At 41.1% G+C, this 24,869-nt stretch overlaps 1 protein-coding gene and 1 non-coding gene across 10 annotated transcripts in view; one reads left to right on the top strand and one right to left on the bottom strand.

The window, feature by feature from the left end:
* The window catches only part of REPS2 (RALBP1 associated Eps domain containing 2), a 268,818-nt gene that overhangs the window by 160,589 nt on the left and 83,360 nt on the right, over positions 1–24,869 (bottom strand). For all 9 annotated transcript variants that reach the window (XR_012092076.1, XM_073013858.1, XM_007991152.3 and 6 more), the window contains exons 6-8: positions 10,610–10,745; positions 5,722–5,785; positions 3,235–3,377 (exon numbers count right to left, since the gene is read on the bottom strand). Coding sequence is in view for 8 of the 9 variants with exons in the window: in XM_073013858.1 (XP_072869959.1) it covers positions 3,235–3,377; positions 5,722–5,785; positions 10,610–10,745 (343 nt within the window). In the remaining variant the exon portion in view is untranslated. The remainder of the gene's footprint in view (positions 1–3,234; positions 3,378–5,721; positions 5,786–10,609; positions 10,746–24,869) is intronic.
* On the top strand, positions 13,570–13,701 carry LOC119620034 (small nucleolar RNA SNORA16B/SNORA16A family). Its single transcript, XR_005236430.2, has one exon. It is a non-coding gene; the product is annotated as a small nucleolar RNA SNORA16B/SNORA16A family (small nucleolar RNA).

A 24,869-nucleotide genomic window follows, 5' to 3' on the forward strand; every position in this document is an offset into this window, starting at 1 on the left:
CCACTGCACTCAAGCCTGGGTAACAGAGCAAGACTCCATCTCAAAAAAAAAATTATTATTTTAGAAAACAAGCCTGTCTAGTTATGAATGCACGAAGATATCAACCAAATTTATCCTCTTCACCAATCTTATCAAAAACTGGATTAGATTTTTTAAAGACTGAATATAGATCAATCAGAAAAAAGTTGGAAAAAGGTGAGAGTTAAGCTTTAAAAAAAAAAAGAAAAGAAAAGAAGCACTAGGCCAGGCGCGGTGGCTCACGCCTGTAATCCCAGCACTTTGGGAGGCCAAGGCAGGCAGATCACGAGGTCAGGAGATCGAGACCATCTTGGTTAACATGGTGAAGCCCCATCTCTACTAAAAATACAAAAAATTAGCCGGGTGTGGTGGCGTGTGCCTGTAGTCCCAGCTACTCGGGAGGCTGAGGCAGGAGAATGGTATGAACCTGGGAGGCAGAACTTGCAGTGAGCCGAGATTGCACCACTGCACTCCAGCCTGGGCAACAGAGCGAGACTCCGTCTCAAAAAAAAAAAAAAAAAAAAACTAAATGAGATGCCATTAAAATGAACAAAAAAATGAATAGGATCACTCATATTTTGCAAAGAAAAGCAAAAAAAAAAAAAGCACAGAGGAGACCTAGGTGGTTCTGGCCATTTTCTTAAGCTTCATACAATGATAAACATGAGTGATAAAGCATTTTAAAATATACCGTCACTGAGTTTGATAGAGTTTTATGGGTTCTTTTCATGTTTTCTGTTAGAACTGTATAATTATTATTTAAGATTAATCCCACAAGCCCTGGAAATGATGTGCAATTTTTGTTTAATTGAAGTGTACATGACAGATTCTTGCCTTGTTCCTGTATAAATGCATTCTGACAGTCTCCATAAAAGACCAGGAAGAAACATGAGGCTCATTGGCGTGCTTTTTTATAGATTCCCCTTTACTGAATAAGCAGGTCAAAAGAAGCCATTGGCAGTAGGAAAGAAATCAAGAGATTACTTCTTTCATGTTAACATTTCAGATATCTAAAAATTATGTCAGTTAATTTTGTTTTTTTTTTTTTTTTTTTGAGATGGAGTCTAGCTCTATCACCCAGGCTGGAGTGCAGTGGTGTAATCTTGGCTCATTGCAACCTCTGCCTCCCAGGTTCAAGTGATTCTCCTGCCTTGGCCTCCCTAATAGCTGGTACTACAAGTGTGTGCCACCACACCTGTCTAATTTTTGTATTTTTAGTACATGGGGTTTCACCATGTTGGCCAGACTGGTCTCAAACTCCTGACCTCCAGTGATCCACCTGCCTTGGCCTCCAAAAGTGCTGAGATTACAAGCGTGAGCCACCACACCCAGCCATTATGTCAGTGACTTTTGAAATAGTCTGTGAAACACCTGGACACCTACAAAAGTGACTTCTCAAATAAGGAGTCATGGCATGCCCCACAGGTTCCATGGCCATATGGCATCAAAATAATAAAACAGCACTAGTTATGACCCCCAAACAGAAAACTCAGTGGGGGTATGGGAGATGAGATTACCCAGGACTCTCTCCAGGGCTTGAAAGAGGACACAGTGAAGGTATTAAATATAACTAACCCTAGAACAGAACTTGGCCCTTTGCCAGCTGTTAATTCCCTTGAGAGAGAGACAAAAGTCCCATGTGTCTCCAATCCCAAGAAAAGAGGTTCTTCTATGGCCCTGCACTGCCTTGGCAATGAGAGCCATGTAGGTGTCAAGATAGCCCCCAGAATGCCAGTGCTTCTTTGCCCTCATTCAGGAGAAACAGAAAGGAGAGGAGGGGAGGGGAGGGGAGGGGAGGGGACAAGAAGAAGGAGAGAATGAGATGGAGAGAGAAAGACACCAAAGAGAAAAGAGGAGTTTCCCATGCTCCTCAATTGCAAGCTAATTCCTGGGACCCATGAGGATCTTCCAAGCATCTAAGGAAGGGCAGCAGGCTGGAGTTACAGCCTGCAGTAGGGAGAAAGCAGGTATTGTTAGCAAAATCCAAGTCCACAAATTAGTAGGTTTTGCTCTCTGATCTCTCCCCTTCATATATTTTATGGGGACATTTGAAGAAGATCCCAGAATGGGTCACTCTTCCCCCAACATGTTTACCTGTCACTTAGCAGCAGCCACAAACTTGGCCTCTTCCCTTTGGTTGAGTTCCTATCCTCTCACTATTTAACACAGAAAATGACAGATTCTTTATTTAAGAGAGTCAGAGGCACCGAGACTGACTTAGATAAGACATTTGCCACTTTGAATCTGGTGTCATCATGAGGAAGGGACTAGACAAGATAATCCAAGGCCTTTTGCAGATCTAATCACAAAATTTATACTCTACTAATAAGTAATTAAAGTTTCTTTAGACACTGCTCTCTCTTGCTAATAATCACCCATGACTAAGCTCTCATTTCTTTAACAGCCATTCCCTAAAAATTGAGAAAGGTTGTTGAAAGCACCAGCTGTTTCTGGGGCCTCTCAATGAGCACTATACTTCCATGAATAATGGAAATCAGACCAGTGCCCACTTGCCTTTGAATAGGGCAAGACACACTATTAACTTTTCCACTCTCCCAAAGGAATTAATACATATGTTATACTCACCATGACTCTTTCCTATCTAAAGGGTCCAAAACAATAATTTGAGTGAGACTGTTTTATTAAGGAGAAACATAACAGTTCTATTCTAACCTTCTGATATGCTAGAATATTCTATATCTGATTGCAGTTACATGGGTGTATACATATATAAAAATTAATCGAGCATATATTTAAGGTGTCAACAGTTTGCACACTTCACTGCATGTAATTTTTTGACTTTTAAATTAGGTATAAGAGCTCTATTCCACTCCATTGCCGAGGGCCACCTGGAAACACTGGGGTGTGCCTAAAAATGCCAAGTTAACACTTGGCTCTACAGGATCCTCCTCTTCATTTTATACCAGCTGGGAATTTCAGTACTTGCCTATTTCACAACTGTCATGAAAGGGTAAGTGACTTTGGTTCAAATCCATCCAGAGGGTATAGAATGAGAAAAACAGGTAATACACACTTACCCAGACCAGCCCTATTCCTCGCATTATGAGATGTAAAAGTCTAATAGCAGTTAAAGAAGAATAACTGTAAATACTAAGGACTCCCCAAAGTATCTGGACATCATTTTAAGAAACAAAAGTTTTTTACACAGCCTGGAGGAAAAGTACTTAAGGTTTACAATTGACGGTGAGGCCTTACCCGCCTGCAGGTACTCTGGCTGCAGAGTTGGAGGCAGGCCCTCAGGCAATGGGTAGCCGTTCTTCCGAGCCACAATGAGATGAAACGCAGCACAGAACTCAGGCAGGGTCAGGGCTCCATCACAGTCAGCATCACTAAGCTCCCTAGATGAAACAAATGTCATGAGTACCTACCATGGGGCTTACAGAACAAGTTACTTGGCACAAATGTGCCAATAAAACTCCCAGACTCTATGGCGATGGCCCTACCAGTACCCAAACCCTCCTAGCCAAATCCATTTGAAATCTCTGGGGGTCACTCCAAGGAAGAAAAATGTTGACTGATGGGATCAGCATCAGTAGCATTTTATAAATAAAAATTTAAGTTCTTCAGGTTCCACTGTTGGTGTGTCTTACAACACTGAGGACACAGCATAAGAAACTATAGCACAGAAATAAAAATGATACCCAGAAGTCCACAGTCATTCAGTAAATGCAGGCTGCATGGGGTGAAAAGCCCTGGACATGGTGTTCAAAACAGGCAGAGGAAGGGTGGCCCCAGCCATTTTATAGTTGTCCCAGCCACTATGCAGTTTACCTGGAGCACAGAAATAAGCTCTTTGTTTTTCAGCTTTAAGGGAAAACCTTGAACTTTTCAAGTCACATAAATTTTTGTACCAAACTGTTCTTTGCTTGAGAACTCCCTACTGGGAAAATACAAGTAAGCTCAATAAAAAATGGAATGAATGATGTTTTAGGATAAAACTCGTAACTAAAGAAGACTGGAACCAGATAAGACAAAAATGAAGAAAGGGGAGTCTTAAACAGGCTTAACTTCAGTCATTATTTCCCACTAGAAGGCACAGACCTATTTACTCAGCACAAAAGAGACTGATTTGCCAAAGAATTATATCTAAGACCCCATAAGCTTAACCATCTCTAAGGTAGACAGAGACAAGTATACTTGTGTTAGGACAAGCATAGAGATAAGACATAAACAAAATTATTCTAGAAAGGTATTACTATTTGAAAGAAAATATATTTCTAAGGTAAGCTCCATAACTCTCCTTTAGACCATTCACATCCTCCTCCTCCAGTTTCGAATGCACTGGGGCCCTGAAATAGCTGTTCCCAGAGTGAGGGGTCAGGAAACTGCTTCATATGCTGGATAGAGAGAATACCACTCAGCTTTCATGGGCATGTCTCAACAAAAAGATAGGAAGCCTCATGCCAATAACGTTTAGACTGGGAATTCTGCCAAAACAAATGGTATTCTTTTCAAAATGATAATTTCTTTTTTCTTCCCTAGCCAGAAAATCTAATATAAGGGCCGGGCACGGTGGCTTATGCCTGTAATCCCAGCGCTTTCAGAAGCCAAGGCAGGAGGATTGCCTGAGGCAAGGAGTTCAAGACCAGCCTGGTCAACATAGCAAGATTCTGTCTCTAGAAAAAACTGAAAAGCTAGCTGAGAGGCTGAGGTAGGAAGATCGCTTGAACTTAGGAGTCAGAGGCTGCAATGAGCTATAACCATGTCACTGCCCTCCAGCCTGGGTGACAGAGTGAGCCCTCGTCTCCAAACAAACAAACAAACAAACAACAACAAAAACTAATATAAGACTTGTAAAAACAAAAAAATTATGCCAGAGTATATATTGTTGAAGAACCTAAATCCAGCTCAGAATCCCAGATACATTGGTATGCATGAGTATTATTGGAGTAGTTTTCCAATAAGATGCACAAAACATGACAAGCAATTTTAAATCCCATCATAATTCTGTAAATCCTCACGCAAAAGGCTTTATATAAACATTCCAGTGTTTTTAATTATATATTTATAGCAGTGTGATCGCCTGCCCAGTTTTGGGGAAGAACTAGCCCACACACAGCCGAGAGTTTACAGCAGCACCGAGCATTTTCATGAATGCAAATAGAGCCATCTGGACCATCCCAGCACAGCCCTTCTGGAGCCAGAGTGCATAAAGGTGCAGTGGATACCACAGCTGCAAGTCTGAATTAGGGCCCAGCTGATAAACACCAGCCAAATTTACAAAGCTCAGAGGCAGCTAGAATAGTCAAACCTAACCTAACTCCAAAATATTCCTCAACCTGTTCACTCAGCCTTATAAAATATAAAAATTAGTTTGTCAATCTCCTCTGGTTACTTGTATTGCATCTAGTAGAAAAGTCTGAAAACGAAATCTACAGGATGGTAAGTTTCATATGCCCACAATTGCCTAGACTGAAAAGGGATTGAGATGGGGATAATAATTAGGAAATTATTTAAAATAATAGTTAACACTTATAGTGCTTAATATGTGCCACACATTGTTCATTGTACTTTTCATATAACATTTAATTTTCACAGCAACAAAAATCTGAGTTGTATTCACTCTTGTAGTCTGTTAAAAACATCATTCAAAACATAAGACTTTTAAAAATGCAAAGGTAGGAACTAAAAGATGGGTTATGGATGATGGTATGAATGCCATATGGCATTAATTGTACTTACCATATATAGGAGAGTTCTGGAATGGAAAGCTTTGATTTGGTGAAGAAGTTCTTGGCCACAGAACCTGTCAAGTGCCATTGTTTAAATAAACCATTAATTACTCAGCTAGAGTAGCTTTTACATTTATATACAAATGAATCACAATTTTTTCATTCAGCAATCTCTTCTGTATAACCACAAACATATTTATTCCTCAAAGCAATTATGAAGCAACACATGATTAGCTTTTTAAAAAATATGTAAATTACAATAGGGCAAAAGAAGCAATAACATAATGCTCATGAAAGATGCAAATCACATAAATTAATTTCTGCTTCATTTTTACCAAAATTTGCAAAATTTTGCCACAAATTTAAAAGACGAATTTCAAAACTTTGAACAAATTTGGCAGATTTCAAATAGAAATTTCAAATAGAAAAGTAATAGAAAACTGACCAAAAAGAAGAAAATTAATACCATTGATCCCACCACACAGAGATAAGACAGACATCTTGTGAAAGATTTTTGGTGAGATTTAAGAACTCCTAGTGGCGTTTTGAGAAACTTATCCAGGAATCTTTCTTCCTTCATTTTTGATTTACCTGTATCAATTGAAATCAGGCAATCATTCTACTTTACATGTTAACATAACTGCAAGACCCAGCTGTACTTGAAATGTTAGACCTTACTGAGATTGAATTTGAATGCTTTCAGCTCCCAATACAGTTTGATCTAGCAATTCCACTCCTAGGTATTTATTTAAGAGAAATAAAAATATATGTTCACATAAAAATTGGTACACAAATATTCAAATCAGCATTATTCTTAATACTCCAAAAGTAGAAGAACCCCATATGCCTATCAACTGATGAATAGATAAATAAAATGGGATGTACTGATATAATGGAATTATTCAGCCATAAAAAGGAATGAAATTCTGGTACATACAACATGAATGAGCCTTTAAAACATTATGCTAACTGCTGGTGGGAATGTGAATTAGTACAACCACTATGGAGAACAGTTTGCAAGTTCCTCAGAAAACTACAATTAGAGCTGACATATGACCCAGCAATCCCACTACTGGATATATACCTAAAAGAAAGGAAATCAGTATATCAAAGAAATATGTGCGCTCCCATGTTTGTTGCAGCACTGCTTACAATAGCTGAGATTTGGAGGCAACCTATGTGTCCATCAACAGATGAATAAAGAAAATGTGGTATGTATACACAGTGGAGTACTATTCAGCCATAAAAAAAAATGAGATCCAATCATTTGCAACAACGTGGATGGAACTGGAGATCATTACGTTAAGTGAAATAAACCAGTCACAGAAAGACAAACATCGCATGTTCTCACCTATTTGTGGGATCTAAAAATCAAAACAATTGAACTCATGGACATAGAGAGTAGAATGAAGGTTACCAGAGGCTGTGAGGGGTAGTGGTGGGGAGCGAGTAGGGGGGAGGTGGGGACTGTTAATGGGTACAAAAACTAGTTAGAAAGAATGAATAAGATCTACTATTTGATAGCACAAATAGTCAATAACTTAATTGTATATTTTAAATAACTTAAGGAATGTAATTGGATTGTTTGTAACTCAAAGGATAAATGCTTGAGGGGATGGATACCCCATTCAACATGATGTGATTATTATGCATTGGATGCCTGTATCAAAACATGTCACATACCCCATAAATATATACACCTACTATGTATCCACAAAAATGTTTTAATTTAAAAAAAACTAAAACATTATGCTAAATGAAAGAGACACAAAAGACCACATATTACGAGATTCCATTTCTAGAAAAAAAGGATACATCCTGAGAAATGCATCATTAGGTAATTTTCTCATTGTGCGAACAGCACAGGGTGTACTTACACAAACCTAGATGGTATAGCCTACTACACACCTAGGCTAGATGGTAGAACCTATTGCTCCTAGGCTACAAACCTGTACAGCATGTTCCTGCACTGAATACTATAGGCAGCTGGGACACAATAGTAACTATTTGTGTATCTAAACACAACTAAATATAGAAAACAGCCTGGGCAACATAGTGAGACCTCCTCTCTACCAAAAAAAAAAAAAAAAAAACTACAAAAAAAAATTAGCCAGGCATAGTGATGTGCACCTGTAGTCCCAGCTACTAGGGAGGCTGAGGTGGGAGGATCACTTGAGCCCAGGAGGTCAAGGTTGCAGTGAGCCAAGATCGCATCACTGCACTCCAGCGTAGGCAACAGAGTAAGACCTGTCTCAAAAAAAAAAAAAAAAGAAAAAGGAAAAGAAAAGAAAAAAACATGGAAAAGGAAGAGTAAAAATATGGCATAAAAGATGAAAAATGGTTCACCTTTATAGGGCCCTTACCATGAATGGAGCTTGCAGGACTGGAAGTTGCTCTGGTAAGTCAGAGAGTAAGTGGTGAGTGAATGTGAAGGCCTAGGACATTACTGTACACTACCGTAGACTTTATAAATACTGCACACTGAAACTACATTAAATTTACCAAATAAAAATTCCTTTCATCAATAATAAATTAACCTTAGAGTGCAAGTTTTTTACTTTATAAACTTTAAAATTTATTTTAACCTTCTTGACTCCTTTGTAACAACACTTGGCTTAAAACAAAAACACACTGTACAATTTTAAAATAACTTAAAGAGTGCAGTCGAATTGTTTGCAACTTAATAGATAAATGCTTGAGGAAATGGATACCCCATTCTTCATGACGTGCTTATTTCACATTGTGTGCCTGTATCAAAACATCTCATGTACCCCATAAATATATACACTTATGTACCCACAAAAAGTTAAAAATTTAAAAAATTTGCACAGCTGTACAAAAATATTTTCTTTCTTTATATCTTTATTCTATTATTCTATTTTTTAAATTTTTAATTTTTTTACCTTTTAAACTTTTTTGTTAAAAACTGAAACACAAACACTTATCAGCCTAGACCTTCACGAGGTCAGAATCATCAATAACACTGTCTTCCACCTTTATACTGTGGAGGTGACTAGAAGGGGACAATAACTCATAGGGAGCGGCCATCTCCTAGTATGACAATGCCTTCTTCTGGAACACCTCCTGTAGTTCCTGCCTGAGGCTGTTTTACAGTTAACTTTTTTTTTATAAGTAAGAGTATACTCTAAAATAACAATAAAAGTATAGCATAATAAAAGGCCAGGTGCGGTGGCTCACGCCTGCAATCCCAGCACTTTGGGAGGCTAAGGCGGGCAGATCACAAGGTCAGCGGTTTGAGACCAGCCTGGCCAACATGGTGAAACCCCATCCCTACTAAAAATACAAAAATTAGCCAGGTGTGGGGCACGTGCCTGTAGTCCCGGCTACTTGGAAGGCTGAGGCAGAGGAATCACTTGAACCTGGGAGGCGGAGGCTGCAGTGAGCCGAGATCGCACCATTGCACGCCAGCCTGGGCAACACAGTGAGACTCCATCTCAAAAAGAAAAAAAGAAAGAAAAAGAAAAGAAAGAAAAGTATAGCATAATACATAATAAGCTAATAATAGCCATTTATTATTAAGTATTATATACCATACATAATCATATGTGCTAGGCTTTTATACAACTGGTAGCACAGATTTTTTACCAGCATCATCACAAAAACGTGAGCACTGCCTTGTGCTACATCATGATGGCCACAGCATCACTAGGTGATGAATGGAGCTGGAATTTTTCAGCTCCGTGATACTGTTACGGAACCGCCATCATTGACTGACTGAAACATCCTTATGTGGTAACTGTAGGTAAGAGAAAATCATTGGGACTATGTGATAGGTACACAGAGGTTTGTTATACCAGCCAGTCTAGTTGTGTCTACATCTGAAATTCTGCAAGATACAAAAGTTAAAAGAAAACAAAAACATTTCTAACAGGTACCTGTTTGAATTTGGCTAAATATCTGCATATGTCATGAAGAAATGCACTTGAGCGCGGGGTAAGGTTAGCAAGTGGTCAAATCGTGCAATATGGGTTTCTGTTTATTTTCCTTAATCATGACGTCAACATTAATTTGTTGTATCTGTACTATTCTGCTGTCAATAAAGCCATCACCACCAATCAGTAAATGATGTTTGCAATTACTTATACAAGTATATTTCAATTATGTGCCTCATTTCACAAGATAAAACTCATCTTTACCCACATGTCAATATGGCAGGTTATGATTATTAAGGACATACTGTTATTCTTCAAATTTCAACGTCTAAAAAGAAAGCTTTATGAATTTTTCTTCTAGACTCTACTATTTCACTGTTAGTTTAGTCCTTCAGCCTAGTAAAATGTAGCCACACTGGCATTAAACCAATTCCTCTCAGCTTGAATTTTACATGAGAACTCAACAGGAATCTATATATCTGAAGACAACCCAGAAGAACTGACAAGTGGGAAAGTGCTGGCCAATTTTCCTCCCCCATTTTAATTTCTCTCAGAAAAACTGGAGGAGAAACATTTGAGCCAAAGAAAACGAGCCTGAGTTTGGAGTTTGAAGGCACATATAACATAAAAAGACTTGTGACACCAACTCCTTAGGAGGCCACATTCTGTCCTTGCCCGAGCTCTAATATAATGAGGAAGCAATGAGAGGTGGCCCCTTGGAGCGACACGTTAGCATTTCAAGAACTGCCTCAGCTGATAAGGTGTGGGGTCTCGGCCAAGTTTCCCCCAAATTCCCATTTAAGCCCATTGAAATGGAAATATAATTTTCCAAACGTCATTGGCAACTTTTTTTCTGCATGGTTTACATCTGATAAGAAATTCGACTTTAGAGGAAAACCAAACTGAAATCACAGAAGGCTGCCATACTCATTTTGTGTGAATGATTTCTCAAGATGGTGGCTGTGATTCTGGTGAGAGTGATGCCTGGGGAGCCCACATTCTTACCTGAAATGAAAGAGCTTGGGTCTGGCTGAAGGGATCGGAACTGATTGACATAGTACTCGCGCTGTTCTTCTGTTATCCTCCAGGGTTCATCGGGGTAACTGCTGTTATCCTGTAGTTCTCTCTCCACTGAAAAGGACTTTAAGAATAAATTAAAAAGTAAATGCTCAGAGAACCTGTCTTTAGTGAGAAGTAGAAAAATTAAGCACCAATAAAAGTTATTATGTGTTATGCTTAATTTTTTTTCCTCGGGTGAAGAAATTTAACTGCCTCATAACTAGAATCTAACTAGAACACAAACTTAAGGGCAGACATCATGCTTTATATATTTTTTGTATTCTTCAAAGTTAACAGCACCGAGGGATAAAATACTGAATACTCAGTAAGTGACAAAAAATTTCTAATTGTAATGAAGGAAGGGTTAAAAAAAGATGATTATTCTTATTTTCCACTATTCCTCACATTTTTATCCTTTAAGATTAGCTGAGTGGATAGTAAAATAATCTGGATTCTTTTTAAACAATGAAAAAGAAACTAGAACAGCTATAACCACATCTTTTTTACTGTTGCAGTTACACTGAAACTCTGTATAAATCCGGGAATTAAAAGCTCCACTTCAAATCCCACATTTCCAGCTCCTACTTGAGTGGCAAGTCAGGACCACCGAACTTCTCATTCGGCATTTGTGAATTACAGAAAATATTTAGTAACAGCTGGGTGGTGAGAACAGCTGTTATGGTACCACAATAAACAGGGTAACAAGGGGTGCATCAGACCTGCCACTAGAGGGCATGCAAGTCAAATTTGAGGATTTAAGAGCCTAGAAAACCAAAGTAGTGCAGGAGAAAACAAAGCTAGGGTAGGCATTGGGTGAAGAAGGGAAATGTTGATGCTAGGAGGAGGCGTGGGCCTTCGTTCTATCCCTCCCATGAACCCTAAGACTAAAGTGGTACTTGCCAAGGGCCACCTTCATGGGACCAAGAGGTGAACAGAAGAAGGATGAGGCTTGGCCGGGCGCAGTGGCTCACACAAGTAATCCCAGCACTTTGGGAGGCCCAGGCAGGCAGATCATGAGGTCAGGAGTTCAAGACCAGCCTGGCCAACATGATGAAACCCTGTCTCTACTAAAAGAATAAAAATTAGCCAGGCATGGTGGTACATGCCTGTAATCCCAGCTACTCAGGAGGCTAAGGCAAGACAATCACTTGAACCTGGGAGGCGGAGGTTGAACCTGGGAGCAGAGGTCGCACCACTGCACTCCAGCCTGGGCAACAGAGTGAGACTCTGTCTCAAAAAAAAAAAAAAAAAAAAAAAAAAAAAAGATGGGGCTTTATGATAAAAGGAGGCTAGGAAAGAAGGGGAGGGGTACTGTTGCTAAAGAGCCATTAAGGTGCCTGCTTCTGAACACACTATCAAGGAGGGAATTAATCACTGGGTGAGCAATTCCACCCACTAACCTTAGAAAAGACAGCCGGCCATCTCCTCCCCTTCCCCACACCCACACACACACCATTCCAGGAATTAATTCTTCCCAGGAACGCCTGTCTCCCCTCTGACAATGTTCAGAGAAGAAAGGAGACTAGAAAACGTTGAGCTACTACAGAACCTTGAGATGTCATCTCTGAAGTAAAATATGTATTACTTTGATATCTCACACCTCGGGTTAAGGGTGCTTTGGGAAGGCAAGGACAATGGATGAAATACTACCTGTAGAATGGATATTTCCAGAAGTGCTAAGTGAGAATTCACCCAGCAAACAGGCTATTCCTCAAAGTCATCTGGGGCCTTTAGTCAGAAGGAAGATTACATAAAGAGATTGAGAGCTGTAGGGTTGTTAGTCGTTTGTAATAAATATATCATTTTCATACTAGATGAGTTTCTACTAAATGTAAATCAAACCACTCTTAAATGTTCAAGAAGTCATTACCCATTAGTTAATACCTTAAATTTCACAGAGTGCTTTGAAATTTACAAAGCTATTTCACACACTCCTACTTGTTTGAGCACCTCAAGACTTTGGAGATGTAAGTGGGTATTAATTATTATCCTTTTTCTGAGCTCAGGGAACTTACCCATATCCTTTAGTGAACCCCTGCAGGCAGCAAATAATGACCATCCTTTTTTCAATCTCTTGTTCAAAGGCAGGATTTTACATATCAGGATTTTTTTTTAACTGGGTTACAGCTACCTGAATTTTTTTCAAAAACCTCTTATTATTATAAAAATAAACAGGCCCAGAGCAGTGGCTCACACGTGTAATCCCAGAACTTTGGGAGGCTGAGGTGGGTGGATCACCTGAGGTCAGGAGTTCGAGACCAACCTGGCCAACATGGTAAAACCCCGTCTCTACAAAAAAAAAAAAAAAAAAATACAAAAAAATTAGCCAGGTGTGGTGGCAGATGCCTGCAATCCCAGCTACTCGGGAGGCTAAGGCAGGAGAATCACTTGAACCTGGAGGCGGAGGTTGCAGTGAGCCAAGATTGTACCATTGCACTCCAGCCTGGGCAACAAGAGTGAAACTCCATCTCAATAAAAATAAGTAAAGCAAAAAAGATGAAAATCCAATCCGAGCACCAAACAACCAAACAGACCACACAACCTTCCAAAATGCTCCCACCAAATTCCAAAGCCATGCCCTAGCAGCACTTACTGAATGAGCCCAGATGTCTGATCAGGTTCCGTTGGTAGAACACAAGGTGGAGGATGTCAGCTTGAATTGCATTAGATTACTGGCCATGATATAATGTGGAGAACTCATAGGAGCACTGCCCTCCAGGTCAGCCCTGACAGAAATAGCCAGAGCAAAGGAAACTAAAAGCTAGGCATGGGCAGGAGAGACAAGAACAGACACCTATGAGTCAACGATTTGGTGGCAAAGATGATTCGTGAAGAAGGTGGGATGTGGGTTGGAAGCTCTGTCCCACCACTTCCCAGCGAATGAAGACACAGAAATCTCCATCCTGGGCAGCCCTTATCGCAGCTGCAGCTGCTTCCACATAGCTGCTGTGGTCAAAAAGGAGCCCAGATTCAGTTCCCTTGACCATCACCATTCTGTTTGCTATAACTGATCTGTAACATTTTGGGAAAATACAGTTCCATTGAAAAGAAAAAGAGAAAAAATCTCCAAGCTGGATGTTGGGTCTGCTGCATTCCTGGGTCTGACATGGAAGCTGCTGCTCCCCTAGAACACGCCCTTTCCCTCCTGCTCATAAAGCTGCTGTGTAGCTGTCCCTGTCGGCCCACGTGTGCTCTTTCCTCAATACCATAACCATCTGCTTTCTAGCTCCTCTCCTACATCACCTCACTCCAGTGTGGTGTTAGTGGCCTCTTAGCAGGTCTCAGGTCTACTCTGACAACAGAAATCAGGAATGAACAGAAGGGGGTGATTAACTCCTCTGCTTAAAAGCCTGCAGAGATGACCTGCTGCCTAACAAAAAAAGTCCACCTTCTCCACCTGGCCTTCAGAAGCCTCGCACCCCAGCTTCCTCTCAGCAGGCTTTCCGACTGCACATGCTCACTCCTCAGGGGTAAGATGTGTGTCTTCTTCCCAGAACATTCTTCCCTGCTCAGATCCTCCAATGTACCTGCCATACCCACAGCCATGACAGAGGGCACCGCCCATTCCCATGCTCTGCTGCAAAGGTGGGCCTGGCAGCCTTGTGTGGGCACCATGACCCACCTCACACCTGGTGTCACCTGAGTGGGAGTAAGGGTTGGTGGGCACACAGTATACTGGCCTTTGGGATGCTCTGACAAGGGCTTAGGTCAGATGCTCACTCTTGGGAATGTGCATGAGAAATATCAAGGCCAATGAGCCAAGAAAGTAGATCCTAAACAGATGCTCAGCGGGGTCGTGGTATAGAGAAAGGGTAGGTGGGGCTTAAAGTTATGAGGGCACCAGAACCAAGCATCAGCAGAAGTTGGGAGGTAGGTACACAAAGGACACAAAGCCGGCAGGGCAAGAAAGGCTGCGGAAGCCTAAAGATAAGTGGACAGTGGAGCAAACTTAACGCAACCAGGGCAAGGCCTGTTAACAGCAGAACAAGCATGAACAGTCAATAATTCCCACCCCTACAGACCTGTGGGCCACTCCTTGGCTCTCATTTCTTAGATTCCCATGAGAACCTCAACCCCTCCTCCTTTTCAAGAAGACTTAAGTGGGCAAGGATAATTCCTACTCCCTAAACCTAAAAAGGCCTTAGGACAAAGGGAGAGGGCACATGAGCTCTGTGTAACCCATAGAGTGGCCCTTCTACTGGTTTGCACTAAGTGTGCTAACCTACCCCCCATCTCTTTCCCCTTGCTTCTTGCTGTATGCTTGAAACTGATTTAATAAACCAAGTTATTTGAGCATCTTAAAAAATATGAATCTTGGCTGGGCATGTTGGCTCAAATCCCAGCACTTTGGGAGGCCAAGGCGGGCAGACCACTTGACTCTAGGAGTTTGAGACCAGCCTGGGCAACATGGCGAATCCCCATCTCTACAAAAAATATTTTAAAACCGCCAGGCATGGTGGCATGCACTTGTAGTTCCAGCTACTCAGGAAGCTGAGGTGGGAGAGTCACCTGAGCCCAGAAGGTCAAGGCTGCAGTGAGCCATGATCGCACCACTGAACCCCAGCCCGGGCAACAGAGCAAGACTCTGTCTCAAAAAAATATATATGAATCTTTATGATAGTCATGGTAAGTACCACAGTTTGAACATTTAAAATGTTCCTAAACATCTTCACCCAGGTTTCAATCTGAAGGACAAGAGCCATATCAGATACTCCTTTATCCCATCTATAGTCCCTGGCAGGTACATCACAGATACTAAAAGGTAGTGTGAGCTCTACTTATTGACGGGCTTGAGGAAGTTCAGAAGTATGTCTTGTACTGCAAGAGATGTGGAAACACTGCCCTATGATGTTCTTTGTGAAAGAAAACCTATGAGTCTGTTTGGTAGCTCAGCACCTCTTTGTCAGCAGCTAGGGGCCATCTCACCGCAGGACCCAGATGCGTGAACCCATCTCTTCTGAACCAACCCAACAATCAACCACAACAATCTTCTCAAAGACCTGAAAAGTCAGTCACCTAAGAATGGTTCATTGTGAAGCCTGAAGGCACTGAGAAATGAGGGTGAATAAGCTGTGGGGCCTTAGCTTTCCAAGTAGAAGTGAGGACCAGGAAAAGCTCCACTTCTGCATGCACCCTAAAGAGGCCTCCCCCAGTCAACTCCAGCTCCACTGGTTTTGTTGGCTGAGCAGAGATATTTGCTACTTGGTGCCAATTTTGAGCTCTGCCAGTGTTCTGTTTTTTAAATAAAAGGAGAGACTGAGAAATCTTTCACATCTGTCTGCTTAAGCCACATACATATGGTTCATTATACAGTTTCTCTAGACACAGGAGAATTAGATTTGCTTATATTTAAAACATTCAACTCCTTGGTTTTGTTTCAAGTGAAATGCAAATATTTGGCACGGCAAGTTATTATCTCTGGGGAAAGCAGGTTATTTATAATGAAAGACTTCAAAAGACACATTAAAAAGTAATACCATTAATAAAATCCCAAAAGGTGACATTTACCCCTACTAACTATCAAACTATCTTAAAAATCAAACAAAGCTAAATAACATGAATTGCAAGGAAGCACTGTTGGAGAGAACTTAGGGTGTGTGTACTGTTTCAGTCATAGAACATTTCTGTTTAAAATATAAGCCCACCCTGAAGGCATCCTATAAATGCTGTTTTAGGGTCCAGCCATTTCACCTATGAGAGGGTAACGATCTTCTAACAGTGTCCTGTTAGTGCCTTAGTAAACAAACTATCTAGAGTAGCAAAAACTCATACTAAGCCCACAGTGAATATCTGAGGATGCCTCCTCTGCCAAAAATATTTTGGAAATAAGATTACCATAAGGCAATCACTGATCAAAACATAATCTCATTAGCAAAGATGTGAGAAGACTCGATTACTGCAAACAAAAGGATAGCTAATGGGCTGGTGAGACTACACTATAGCCCAAGTGAATATTAATTTGCCTAAAGAAAGATCATGGGAATTAGTCAGTCATGGGGCTGAGAAAAAAAAGTCACAGAGGCAAGTTGTGGCAGTGCTGATAGGTGGGATGACAGCAGACTCCTCTAATAATTCATGCTCTACTATGCCTGGTGTAGAGGTGTCACTAAGTGGCTGTCCAACCAGAAATGACTTTTTTCCAGCCTCCCTTGAAGTTACATGCAGCCATGTGACTGAGTTGTAGCCATTGCAATGTGAGCACCAGCGGCCTGCCCTACTTCCAGGCAGGACTAGTACCCTGTGGCACTCCTCTACTCTCTTTCCCATGTGCCCACTGAACAGATGATGGCAGAGTGACAGGACAGAAGGAGCTCTGGTGCATGAATCACCATGCTGAGGACAGCGGCCTGCCAAACTGTTATATTAGTGAGAAATATACCTACTGTGCAAAGTCATTAAAATGTGGGGCCTATTTGTTATAGCAGCTGTTCCCCCAATGAATGTATCCTTCAAGCAAGGCCCAAAGGAAAGGAAGATCTGCCCTTTACAACCACACAGCCCATCCTGAAGATGGAAGCCTGAGGCTATCATGGTTTTGCAATCTGACCAATGACATTAGACCATTATGAGCCCAAACAACTTTCTAATTCTAATTTGATTATCTATGCAGACTATCTATAGGACCAGAATGCTGATTCATTTTTACAACAGTCTTTATGTGTTTGAGTAATATAGGTTAATCTTCCATGGATTTGAAGGAGATTACCAGCTAAAAAGAAAAGAGAGCTCAAGTAAAATTGTGGGGAAAGTATTCAATGATGAATGAAGAAAAGGACCTAGAAAAGGAGACAGAGCTCAGCAAGTTTGTTTTAACATGAAACCATTCCATATTATGCTTGATCAATCTTATTTATGCTCTGCCTCTCACCCTACCCCATACTATCCCATAAAGCCCATGAGGACAGAAAATTTTGTCTATCCTGATCATTGCTATATCCCAAATGTCTGGAAAAGTGACTAGCACATACAAAACACTCAATAAGTATTTGCTGAATGAGTAAACAAACATTCGAAAAAATTCTCAATCCCAGTCTAGAGACAGAGAACAGTTAACCTGAGTTATCTTAAACTGACTGAAGCTGAACTTTATATGCATTTATCACATAATGTCATCCAACATTATAAAGACTGAGCCCTCTCCCTTACCTCTGAAGTCAGAGAACTTTTTAAAAAAATTCCTTCTTTCTAGTCTTTATTTCAAAATAATTATAGATTCACAGGAAGTTGCGATAAATAATTTGGTTTTGTCTGTAGAGAAGTTAGTTAAAATTAAGTCCCAACAGAAAAATTTAACCTTATCTGTTTCTTCAGGGAAATAAACCCACAAAGATGCCTTTAATCACATATTACCAAACTTACTTAGGGATCTAATTTCAATAGTTCAGAAGGTTGACTGCCAAACTGTAGGAATCTCTCTGAGCCTAATGTGCAACACACAGTTGCTGCTTATTACAATAAGCTATACTTTTTAAAACTATCACTTAGACATAGAAGAATGTCAGGTAACAAGTATTCATTGCTTTGCTAAGTGCCAGGCACTGTAAGTACCTAAATGCACACAATCAATTTTCATCTTCACAACCCTGAGAGGTAAATCTGGTAATTCCCATTTTGCAGAATAGGAAACTGAGGATTAGGTAAGGGAAGTAATTTACCAAGACCACACACCTATGGCAAATGGCAGAGCCAGAATACAAACTGGGTCCAAAGTATGTACTCTTGATCATCAAGCTCTATAGTTATCTCTATCTGTTCATCCATCCTGTAAAAATAGAACATTTTTTACAAAAAGAACCTCACTGCAATGCCTAAATCATTGCTGCAACTTTGCAGATTGAGGATCTGTGCTTGAGCTATGACTATGCTGTATTACACCCTCCTCCCCATCATCTAGTTTAGATTTTGGCTGGCGAACTATTAAATCATACTGACAGAGCACCATTTTATTTCTCACATAATTTTTGCATGTAAGCATCTGGCACATCATCACAGAAGAATCCTAGAGATAGCCATACAATCCAGGTATTTAATCATTTTACTGTGATTACAGTATGTGGCGCTAATAGTATTTTGATTAACATAAGAAATGCTCATTAGTAACCACTGCCTCCAATTCTTCCCTCAGGGGCCAAGATCTGCTGTTCCAGAAGGGCATTTTTCCTTCACTGTTATCAGGATTTTGTGCTCTGCTTAGAGGAGAAAGCCAAGAAAAATGAGAAATCAGCAGTAAGAGGAGACTCTGACAAGGCTGCAGACTTCCATTAATGAAGCAATGACATTCCCACCCTCCTCCTTGCTGGTCAGGCCAAGGCTGCCTGTCTCTTCACTACGTTCTCCCCTTCACACTCAAGGCAGCCTGAGTTCAGATGGGAAACAGATGCATCCACAACTTGGACAGAATTCAAGAATGCTTTGGAGAATGAGGCTACTGACTGGAGGTACAAAAAGAGTACAGGTTCCAGAGGCAGATAGACTTGGGTTCCGATCTGGCATGGTCACATACTAACCAGTAAATTAACTTCTGAGCCATCAGCTCCCACCTGCAAGGCAGTCACATAGCCCACAGGGCCCTGCCTCCCTCTCCGACCTCATCTCCCTCCCACTCCAGGCTCTAGCCATAGTTGCGTTCTTTCAGTTCTTCAAATGTATCTGCTCTCCATGAGAAATATGGTAGAAACTGGGTCACTCAACGTCCATTCCACCCCTCAGCGTAAGTCCCAGCACTGCACAAGCTGGCTAGCTAAAAACTCCACTGTTGAAACACCTTTGCTGCTACAATTCCAAATAGGACTTAGGTTCCACTCAACAAATACACCCACAGAAGACTGATGCAGACCCAAGTTACAGGCAGGGAACAAAGCTTTCATCTGGCTGCCAAGGTTGTGTGTAGTGTGGATCTGGTTGGAGCTGACACTAGGGCAGCAGTTTCCCAATGCTGTTGCTTTCTGATTGTGGCAGAGGCAAAGCTCTCTCAGCAGCCCAGCTCTGCTATGAGGTTTTGGAGATTGTTCTTGCAAACTCAGAATAGGGTCTGTATCTTCAGCCCTTCCAAAGAGTTAGCAGGCTGTCCAAATCCCTTATTAAAAATCACTATTTGCTTCAACTAGCCAAAGGAGATTCTGGTGTCCATAATTAAGAACCTTGATCAAGGTGTGCCCTTTTTCCAGGCTCTTACCTCTACAGGAAATGCTCCACTCCTCTCCTCACCTCCCAGTACCATCCTTCCTTTGCCTGGTTAACTCCTATTCATCCTTCACAGCTCAGTTCAACAGATACTTTGTTAAAGGAGCCTTATCTCACTTTCTAGCTATAGGCTGGATTCCTTTGCTACATGGTACCATGCTTCAAGGCCTTTAGGGCAATTGTCAGTTTTTAATTCCACATGCATAGGTGGGATCGTTTGACTCAAATCTACCTCCCCTTTTTGACTGCAAGCACCTAGAGAGCAAGAGGCTGTATGTGTAGTTCTCAATGTAGCCCTGGCATGGTGGCCGACTCATAGAAGCCACTTAAGTATTTCCAAATGGACAAATGGAAGATGTAATACCTACCTTGTGAGATTGTTGGGAGGACTGAAAAGGGCCAGCACAGCACTGGGACCAAAGAAGCATCTCAGTCAGTAGTGATTATTGTTGGGATAGGCAACTGGGGGCATGACACCCCCTGCTCGCCTGAGATCAAGGGAAAGACTGATGGGCCCAGGGGCTAAAATGGTGCCAGTTGTAAAGAAGTCTTCCATATCCATAGCCTGGCATATAACTGAGACCAAAAGGTCCTGGGGAATAAGCTACTATCCTTTCCAGATTTACAAAGTACTGCCTGGAACCAGGGGTTCAACCTAGTGTTTTCAGCTACATCTGGGAGGCTAAATTAACTAAACATCTCTTTTATTGTCAAGAAGTGTGGGTACACAGTGAGCACCTGAGGAATACACTAAGAAACAGGTAGAGGCTGGGCATGGTGGCTCATGCCTGTAATCCTAGTACTTTGGGAGGCTGAGGTGGGTGAATCACCTGAGGTCAAGAGTTCAAGACCACCCTGGCCAACATGGTGAAACCCCGTCTCTACTAAAAGAAATATATACAAAAAAATAGCCAGGTGCAGTAGCGCATGCCTGTAGTCCCAGCTACTCGGGAAGCTGAGGCAGAAGAATTGCTTGAACCTGGGACGCAGAGGTTGTAGTCAGCTGAGATCGCACCACTGCACTGCAGCCTGGGTGACAGAGCAAGACTCCATCTCAATAAATAAATAAATAAATAAATAAATAAATAAATAAATAGATAGATAGAAAAGGAAAAAAGAAACAAGTAGAAAAGATGTGCACTGAGAAAATAAACTTCAGTATCAGTTAAGATTAAATGTTTCCTTCCTCAAAAGTTAAGGGCTAGAAATCCTTCCTCAAAAGTTAAGGGCTAGAAAATCAGAAGGAGAACTACAAGCAGGTGAAGAAAATAAGTAAGCAGGAGACTGGAGGCTATGAAAAAATAGGACCTCCTCATGTCAATAGTGTCCTTTCAGGTATATGTGGGTTCTACAGGAGACTCAGTGAAGTAGGACACCTGGAGGACATGTTAACCTTTGACCCCTTAGGAGATGGTGTAAAAGTCCAGCTGGGGTCTCAAATAAAATGGGGAATGAATTTGGTGAAAGAAGATCTCAAGAATAAGGCACATACATACCTAGAAAATGCATCAAACTCACTCTTTCTAACACACACTCACATTCTCTCCCTCTATCTATCTTTATCTCTACCTCTATCTCCTCCTCCCTCCCATTTCAGTGAAAGGAAGAGAATTTAGCTGTCTAAGCAATGCTGAGAGGTCAACACACACACACAGTGTTGACATTTACCATTTCTAACAACAGAGGACTTTTTTTTAGCCCTAATCTCTACCCATAAACTAAGTAATTCAACTTTATTGTCATGACCTTATAAACAAGAAATCCCCATTGCAGGCAGGCCTGGGGTTCTCCAGAACTGGGAAGCAGCTGGGGTCCATAACTCCTTCAAGAGCCTCAGGGGCCAGCATCTCCTCTCACCACTCAGGGAGCAATGTTCCACACACACTCCAGTATATCTCTGATCCAAAGGAAAAGACAGATCAGCTTCTGGTTTCATGCCATTAAGAATGACAAACCAATACTCAAAAGAAAAAGGGGCACTGGATATGAATCAATAGTTCACAGAAAAGGAAATACAAGCGACTCATAAACTTAAGATATTTCACTTCACTAATAAAGAGATATGCTAATTAAACTACAGTGAGCTATCATTTTTCACCTATCAGATTGGCAAAGACCCATAAATTTGTTAGCACATTGTGTTCACAAAGGTACGAGAAAATAGACGTTTTCATATATTGTTGGCAAGTACATAAGCTGCTATACTTCCAATTTGAAAGTCGTTATCAAAAATTACAAATATGTAGGAATTTTCACCCAATATTTCAATTTCTAGGAATTGGTCCCCCATATATCTGCAAACAATGCAGTGATTGCAAGTACGAGATGTCAAGAAAAAGGGGCTGGCTAAATGATTTACGCAAGAGCAGGCAAGGAAATATTATGCATTTGTAAAAAACAAAAAGATGAGGAAGTACTTTATGTGCTGCTATAGAACGTTAATAAAGCTTATTGTTAGTGCTAAATGCATGTTAGACGTATAGTGTGCCACCAGATGTGTAAAAAAGTATAACTGTGTTTTGTATATATTACATAATTATATATATAATACCTATTTTCACTTGTATATAAATAAGATAGTCATATACAATATTATATAAATGTTTTGTATAGGACTATTCAAAATAAATGGGTCATATCAGTTGCCCCTGGGATGAGTGGCTGAGGGGGGAAATGGTAGGGACACTTTTCACTGTGGTCTTTTGTATCTGTTGAATGTTTGACAGATTTTTAAAATCTGTAATTGCTCTGAAGAACAAGTTTGTTTGAGAGCTCACACACATTCATATGAACACTTACTTACCAAGTAATGCCTTGGTAAATAATTCTTGAACCCCAAAAGAACCCGGGTGGTCCTGACCTGCTTCATGGGTCAATTCCCTGGACTGAGTATTAGGTTAGACAACCAGAGTGGCCAAGACCTTACCCAGTATGCCCCGCTTGTTTACCTGCTTCATTCTTCTTCCAAACTCAGATGACCAACTCTCTTATGACTCGACTCTAACCCATCTCATTCAAGCCCATCCCAACCCATCAGTCATTCTCACTCCTCCGCTCTCCTTATCCTCCTTGCATCCTGGTTCGGTCTACCCATAAAATATCTTTCACGCCACAAGAAGACCTCTCGGTGCGATGTCAGCCTCTCCAAAAGGCTATTTCCTGCTGTTTTCATTAAAGCTCTCAGAATGAACAATTTATTCGTGGTGACTATCAATTATCTTCTGACTCAGGCCAACACCACTCCAACAGAGCCTCAGGAATATTCATTTCTTTAATCATCTTTCACATACTTGCCTTTTCTCTTGGGTTCCAAGAGGACCCAAGGAGTGGAGATCACCTGCTTCTAGCCATAAGTACCTGCAGTTATATCTAGGGGAGGAGGTACAGCAAGAAACTGAGATGAAGAGAAAGTGAGGGAGGAAAGGAGATAACTAAGTTAAATAAACATGTTTCAAGTTATGCACTCTGAGATGAATATGGCGCTGGCTAACAATGCCTAACATCCCCTCCCCTACCTGATCATTAGAAAACTTACACCAAAAATATAGATAAGCCCCCTGAGGAATGGCAGAGTAACAGAGGTCTCTAAACTCTATTGGTCATTTTTTCATCTCTGAAGAAGAGTAGTGAGTGTTGAGAATATGTTCTAGAAAACTGTTACTTTTCATCCCTCCAAAAAGCAAAGAAAATATCACAACAGTATCCTGAGGGTTTGAAAATTGAGTGTGTTTTGGTTTTAAATAAAAGATAATTTTTTCTAGTGCGATCTAGCTGGAAGGATATTTCATTTGCCAAACCTGTCTCCCTAAAGTCAGGTAAAAATATATTGCACCACTTTGGGAGGATGAGGCGGGCAGATCACCTGAGCTCAGGAGTTCCAGACCAGCCTGACCAACATGGAGAAACCCCATCTCTACTAAAAATACAAAATTAGCCAGGAGTGGTGGAGAATGCCTGTAATCCCAGCTACTTGGGAGGCTGAGGCAGGAGAATCACTTGAACCCAGGAGTTGGAGGTTGCAGTGAGCCGAGATGGTGCCATTGCACTCCAGCCTGGGCAACAAGAACGAAACTCCATCTAAAAAATATATATATGTAGCCGGGCATGGTGGCTCATGCCTGTAATCCCAGCACTTTGGGAGGCCGAGGTGGGTAGATCACAAGGTCAAGAGTTCGAGACCATCCTGGCTAATAAGGTGAAACCCCGTCTCTACTAAAAATACAAAAAATTAGCTGGGGGTGGTGGCAGGCGCCTGTAGTCCCAGTTACTCGGGAGGCTGAGGCAGGAGAATGGCATGAACCTGGGAGGCGGAGCTTGCAGTGAGCCGAGATTGTGCCACTGCACCCCAGCCTGGGCAACAGAGCAAGATTCCATCTCAAAAAATATAGATAGATAGATAGATAGATAGATAGATAGATAGATAGACAGACAGACAGACAGACAGACAGTGCATGCACACATACACACACACACACACACATTAATATATATGAATACCCATATTTGCATGTACATGCGTAAAATGTTCCTAGAATGATACAAAAGAAACAGGCAACCCTGGTTGCCTCTGAGATGGGAAACCAATAATGATCAGACACCCATCCCTCTGGCTGAGTTTCACACATAAATGAGCTGACAAGCAATGGACCTTTTTCTTCTTAAGAATGAAAAAAAAAAGGAAACATCGCATATACAAGAAAATATCAGAAAACACTTACGTTTCACGTTCTCAATGGAGAAAAAAGTATAGATTAATTGAGACAAAAGAAAAAACAAAGAAGGCAAAAGTGAGGGTGAAGAGTAAGGCTCCCATGCAGAGAACACTGACCATCCTGGAAATGGCCAGAGAGTGGAGGGAGAGTGGCAGTGAGCTGCTGTGGCTGAAGAGGTAGGTGAGGGCCAGACAGCAACATGGATGACATGTTAAGAGCCATGGGCAGAGAGGGACAGGCTTCAATCAAGTCAGCAGGATGATCAGATTTGTGTTTTTAAGATTGTTTATGTGTGCAATGAGAATAATGAA

This window comes from Chlorocebus sabaeus, chromosome X, assembly GCF_047675955.1.
Source record: "Chlorocebus sabaeus isolate Y175 chromosome X, mChlSab1.0.hap1, whole genome shotgun sequence".
Taxonomy (NCBI): domain Eukaryota; kingdom Metazoa; phylum Chordata; class Mammalia; order Primates; family Cercopithecidae; genus Chlorocebus; species Chlorocebus sabaeus.